This window comes from Penaeus japonicus, unplaced genomic scaffold (genome assembly GCF_977035675.1).
Source record: "Penaeus japonicus unplaced genomic scaffold, GWHDUDI00000001_assembly GWHDUDI00000037, whole genome shotgun sequence".
NCBI classification, from domain to species: domain Eukaryota; kingdom Metazoa; phylum Arthropoda; class Malacostraca; order Decapoda; family Penaeidae; genus Penaeus; species Penaeus japonicus.
In genome coordinates, this window is record NW_028234439.1 from 4677378 (window position 1) to 4684358 (window position 6981).

The 6981-nt window shown below is 40.1% G+C and overlaps 1 protein-coding gene across 1 annotated transcript in view; it reads right to left on the bottom strand.

Annotated features, from left to right (window-relative positions):
* Window positions 1-666: 666 nt before the first annotated feature.
* Window positions 667-6981, bottom strand: part of LOC147467164 (uncharacterized) — a 7768-nt gene continuing 1453 nt past the window's right edge. Inside the window, exons 2-4 of the mRNA XM_086532193.1 lie at window positions 6664-6981; window positions 5341-5997; window positions 667-725 (exon numbers count right to left, since the gene is read on the bottom strand). The exon at window positions 6664-6981 is cut by the window's right edge and continues 1012 nt beyond it. Of these exons, the coding sequence (XP_086388319.1) occupies window positions 667-725; window positions 5341-5997; window positions 6664-6981 (1034 nt within the window). The remainder of the gene's footprint in view (window positions 726-5340; window positions 5998-6663) is intronic.

A 6981-nucleotide genomic window follows, 5' to 3' on the forward strand; every position in this document is an offset into this window, starting at 1 on the left:
ATAGTATATATACATACACAAAAAACAAAAACACCACACATCACACACACACACGCACAAATATAATATATATATATAGACTATATATATATATATATATATATATATATATATGTATGTATGTATGTAGCACACACAACACACACACACCAACACACACACACACACACACTATATACTTTACTATATTTTATATATATATACGATAAATATATATATATATATATATATACATAGATATATATATGCATATATAATATACTTATATATACCTATATATTGCATATATATATTATATATATATATATATATATATTATTTCTATATCTATATATGCATATATCTATATATTTATATGTATACTATATATATGCATATATATACTATGTATCTATATAGATATATATACATCTACTATAGATATAAATATTATATCTATATTTATATATATATATATATATATATATTAAGTACATGTATACATTATGAATGTATTTATGTTTAACGCTCAACAGAGCATATGTCTGACCTGAGATTCATGATCAAATTACAATGAACAGATGTGGACCTTCTCAATTATCGGGATTTCGTATATCCCCCAGGGTTTCGGGAAAAGACACGTTAAAGGCAGCACCTTGCAACATTAGCCCTTCTGGAACAATCTGGTCATTTCCCCAACATAGGAATATCACCCTCTAAGGACCCCATCTGACCAGAGGGCGGACCTAAGAATTACGAAGACCCGAAGTCAACCAATCTAGGAAATCGCGACCTAAGCTGACACTTGGCACAGCCACGCCTATTTTCCTGTAGACGGGTCTTCGCACGCCCTAGCGAGCCGTTCACTGAGATATACTGACGATAGCGAAGACACACTCAAGGGTCCTTGACCTCAATCGCAACACCACACTACTCAATTTCTGATCTACGATTGTGGAACTAGTGCTAATCTCGATTTTATTTCCAGAGTAACTTTCTTGTTATATTTATATATATATTATAATTACGTGTCATAATACTGAGTTATGATATATTGTTATAGTATCATCGTTGTGTTTGACACCAACCTTATTTTTCTCTATGTGTGGTTATTTTAAAGTATAATCTTTACCCATCACAAATCTGGTGGCAGCGCAAAGATAAGAACCTCAGTTTCTTTTTTCGCAATAGTTGGTACAATAATTAGCTACGTCCCACCCCATCGGAGAACATTTTTTTCGTGTCTTCACAGGCAAACCCCCCCAAGGCGCCTTTCAGTTGATAGACAGGACGAAGACATCGATAATGAAGGTTTGTTGTGACTAGGTCGATATCCCTTCGTGTCATTTTTCTTATTCCTAATTGTTTTTCCCCACCCTTAGTGTTTGTCTGATTGTGCCTTCGTGTTACCCACTTTTTTCTTTTTCTTTCTAATTTCTCTACATTGTGAATGACTGATTTCTTTCTCGCCTCCTATTCATTGAGTGAATTACGAAGTGGTTAAATTGATTCTGAAATCTCAGGGAAAACTACCGAAACTTTCTTGGTTGGTAGTGTACCTTCGCATTCTCCCTCCCGTCCCGTTTTCCGTCATCTCTGGACTCTCCCATTAAAAACCCCCTCAACTTAGGTAATCCACCACTGACCCATCCTCTGACCTGACCCCAACCAACCCCCCCTTCTCAAAACATGACGTTCCAACCTATCAAACATTCAATATCGCTACAGAAATTAGAAATTTGATTGGTCGTCATTCCGGTTTGAAGATTTCTTGGAAAATGTTGTGATTGAATCTATGAATATTCAAGGTAATGGAATGTCTAGCGATGACCCCTCTTTCGGCAATAAATGCGTTTAAACGCGGCTGAAACCGTGTAGAGCTTACCTCAGCGAAAGTAACGAAACGCGATTAACGCCTTTAAGACATTGCATCCGATTGCGCAGCAGTTGGAGTTATTTCAAGGGATATGTTTAGATCTCGTTCAAATCCTTGATGTTAAGTCTCAATATTCCGTTCGCGAGGACTTATTTAATAAAGCTGCCTTCCAGCTCTGATCATGTTCTGAAGCAAAATTTAGATTTTCATGAAGGATATGATATTTTGAATACCTTATTTAGAGAGTTTCCAAGCGTACTGCCAACCAAGGACCGTCCTATCGGAAAAACATTGCTTCAACACTCCATTACCCTCGAGCCTGATGCTAAGCCTTCATACATACCGAGTTATAAGATCCCTCATTCAAAGCGACAGGCCTTGGAAAAGGAGGTTAAAACAATGTTAGACATGAATCTTATTCAACCAAGCAATTTGCCCTGGGCCTCCCTCCTCCTCCTTGTTCCAAAGAAGGATAATACTTTCCGCCCAGTGGTCGACTATCGCAAGTTGAATAAAGTCACAGTGCCAGAACCTTTCCCAATTCCTAATCTTAGATTGTTGTTGCAAGACATTGGCTCTAATAATAAGATTTTTTCAACCATTGACCTTGCTAAAGGCTTCCTGCAAGTTCCTATGGCTCCTGAAAGCGTGCCATATACGGCTTTCTCGACTCATATGGGACGCTTTGAATTTTTAGTATGCCCTTTCGGCCTTCGCAATTCCCCTCTCACATTTAGCAGATTAATGTCACTTGTACTATCAGGATTAATTAATGATCAAGTCCTCGTGTATTTAGATGATATTTTAATTTGTTCACACTCCCTCTCTCAACACGAGAATAAATTGCGTCAAGTTTTCAATAGGCTATCAACTGCAGGTTTAACTATTCAACCTAGCAAGTTTCAATTCTTCAAATCTAAGTTAGAATTCCTAGGCCATACCTTGTCATCTAAAGGTATTGCACCTAATGATTCCAAAGTTAAAGCCATTGCCGACTCTCCAACACCTAAGAACCAGAAGGAATTGAAGTCATTTCTAGGCCTTTCAGGTTTTTACAGGCCGTTCATTCAAGGTTACGGGTCCATCGCGACACCGCTTAATCATCTCCTTAAAAAGGATACTACTTGGCAGTGGACAGACGAGGAAAAAGCCGCATTTTTAACTCTTAAGTCACGACTAATTAAGGCTCCACTCTTAGCCTTCCCCGATTTTAATTTGCCTTTTGTCCTCACCACTGATGCCTCAAACCTCGGGCTCGGAGCAGTACTCCACCAGAAACATGGCCATTCTGGAAAAACGCAGCCCATTGCTTTTGCAAGTCGCGCCCTCAATTCAGCGGAAAAACGCTATCATACGACGGACCGTGAACTACTCAGTATCACATGGGCCCTCCGTCACTTTCGATAGCTAATCTTGGGATATCAGATAGAAGTGCACACTGATCATTCCCCCCTCACGTCCATATTTAAGGGTAGGGACCCTCATGGACGACGTGCCCACGCAATTGAAATTCTTGCGTTGTTTGACGTCACCATTGTTTATTTACCCGGGAAACAAAATGTCGTTGCCGACGCGCTATCACGCACTCCTCTCTCTGACGCTCACAACCTGCCTGAATCTAGCTCCTCGCCCACCTTTGCCTCCCGCAAGGTGAAATTCTCTGACATTGCACCGATCTTGGTAAATACTGCCGCGCCTACCGTTGAGGATCCTTCGGAGGACGAGATCCGGCCTGCACATGTTAATGGTCGCCGTTCCGACCCCATTCATTCTATTACCGCCCCGGTCTTGGCTGCCCCAGCCGCACCTCCCATGGACCCACCCACGGAGGACGAGATCCGGATAGCGCAACGTAATGATAATATGTACGGCCCCTTAATTCAAGCTTTAGAAAGGAATGAAAGACCTCCCCGTAGCAGACATGTTCGAGTAACTCAACTTTATCTCGATGCTAACGGTCTACTTTGCTACAAATTTCGATATAGGACAAGAAAGCTTAAGGCATCTCGTAAGCTTGTAGTTATTCCTGAATCTCTTGAAAGTCGAATCCTTCCTTTTTTCCATGAGTCGAAAGAAGCTGCACACTGTGGTAAGTACAAGGCAATTCACTTAGCTCAGCAATGCTTCTTCTTCCCACACCTTATTAGCAAAGTTGCTAAGCATGTTCAGTCTTGTAAGCAATGGCCGTATTACAAGGGAAATACCAATGACCCAGCCCCTGCATTGAAATATGACATTCCAGACTTTCCTTTCCAGAAGGTCTCTACCTTCTCGCAATGGAAATCGTTATATTTTAGTCTTCATTGATAACTTCCCTCGTTTTTGTGAACTAGTACCCGTGCCCAACAAAACAGCAAATGTTGTTGCACATGCTTTTCATGACTTCTGTCATAAATATTCAGCTCCCATGTATTTTTCAACTGATAACGGGACTGAATTTCATAACAAGGTCATGGATAAGTTATGTGATATCATGAATGTAACTCGTGTTAACATTCTCCCTTACCGCCCACAAAGTAATGGTATTACAGAAAGGCTAAACTCCTCCATCCTCTCATTAATGAGATCGCTTGTTGATGCGACATCGGACACATGGGATGAATCACTATTGACTATCCAGTCTTGTATTAATAGTACATTCCATTCTTCCTTAGGTGATACCCCACATTTTCTTTTATATGGAATGGATAAAAGACTACCCTATGACCTCTTTGATGAAGGTCAAGTTCCTTCATATAATGATAGTTATGCTGAATATCTCCTAAATAGAAACAAGTCCATCTTTCAGATCACAAAGAAGCATTTGACTACTTCCAGAGATAAAATACTGTCATTTCAACACAAAGTGGCCCGCCACAAGGACATTGAAGTTGGAGCACTAGTATTTAGAAAAGTCAACCAACAACTCAATATTAAGTCAAAGCTTGCTCCTAGATTTGAAGGTCCATTTAGAGTAATTAGTGTAAAGAACAACAAGGCCTACATTAAATGCATGGTCTCATTTCGACGTCCTAAAGCTTGCTCACAAGTACTTTTCTTCCCCGGCCGACGAACACTAATTGATTTTTATCTTCCAGACCTTACTACTCTTGGGCTTATCATTCTTCACTTTGTCGTCTGCCGACCGCCATGCCCTACCCCCTAGGCTTCGCGCAGTACCAGGAGCTTTCGTTGAGGACCATGGGCTAGTCAAACAGCTTAGCAAGAGTATAACGATCAAGACAAAAATCAAGAACACTTAGAACATGAGAAAGGATGAGAAAAGTATAGACATGAAGCGGGACGAAAGGAGAGAAATAGAGGCAGAAAGGGCGAGAAATGAAGAGAGAAAGAGAGATAAAGGGAAAGAAGGGAAGGAAAAGGAAAGGAAAGGAAAAAAAAAGAAAAAAGGTGAGATATGATCCCAAATACCTAGAGAACCATCGTTGCAAACAGAGTAATCAGTAAAAGCAAAACCACAAAGAAAACTATAAGAAGAACCTTACACACCACGTTAAACTTCCTGGCAATGAGGCGGACTGGCTTTACGCGCGCCATCTCCCCATGAGATTCCACTCGAGTCAACACCTCGACGTAACTGTCCTCCCTGAGCCTCAGCGCGTTCACGATGACGTTGGTGATGACGACGAAGAAGCAGAGGCAGATGAGGACCGCGTACCAAATGTCGATGAGCTTGAAATAAGGCGTCTGGACGTAGGAATCCGTAGCCTGGGCGAAGAGCGCGGCGAGGACTAGCATAGCCGTGAGGGAGGCCATAATCCTCTCGTTGAAGTCGTTGAGGGGAAAGAACAACGTCGCGTAACAGATGAAGAACATGAGAGCACTCGGGGCGAAGCTGTTCAACAGGTGGTAGTTGAATTGGGCCTCCAGGTGGAGCGTGAACGAAATCAGAGTTGATCCTCGGAAAGTTTCGTATGTTATGTTTCGAAGCATGAAATCCAACAGGTTGTGATCGCCGCTGTAGTTCAGGTAACCAGCTTTCGTTTCCCAGATGACGAACCCGTCTTCATGCTCGATGTAGAATGTGGAATTACACTGGTAAGCTCCAAAGGGGTACCGGTAGACTTGAAAGAGGCAAGGGTAAGTCGCCACGAAAGCTTTAGCCATTGTGATGTTCAGAGAGCCCTTCTCCACCACCCTTCCTGTGGATCACAATGGAGAACATGTCAGCGGATTACTTTCAGTCATGCACACACACCACACACACATATATACATATATATGCATACATACACACACACACACACACACACACATATATATGTATATATATATATATGTATATATATATATATATATATATATATATTATACACATCTATCTTTCTGTCTGCCTATCTGTCTATTTATCTATCTATCTAACTATCTCTCTCTCTGTATATATATGTATATATATATATATATATATATATATATATATATATATATATATATATATATATTACATGCCATACTTATATGTAAAAATAAAATTTATATATAAAGATGAACTTTATTTATTACACTTTTCATATTAAGTTATTTACTATTGCCTTTCGTTAAATACGTGTGTTTGTGTGTATGTAAACAAACAATACATCCCGTAACGTGTAATGAAACAGCCAAACGAGAAGAATGATAAATCGTAATCGTTCGAAATCGCCGGGATTTCTCTCCTGACAAGCAAAACACGAATTGGATCCTATATATATATATAATATATATATATATATATATATATATATATATATATATATATATATATATACATATATATATATATACATGCATATATATATATATATATATATAGAAACACTTAACCTTACCCATATACGGATCCGTGATATCAAACTTTTCGGCCGTGTTCTCCTTCTGCACGAGACATAATGTCTTGTAGTTCTCTTCCTCCACTAGTCCGCCGTAGCCATACCCTACCATGAGGCCGATCTTAGGATACCAGATGTCCTTGCACGGGAAGATGTGCAACCTGTTTTTGAGGTCCCAGAAACGCAAGTTCGGGTCGTGCCAGGTCACCAGTTGGTGCAATTGGAAGGTGGCTATGTTCTCCTCCGTTTTGATTTGCGAGATTAAAGCCATCTTGAATTCGTAGTCGAGGATGCCCGGCTCCTTGGCGGACTGGTAGG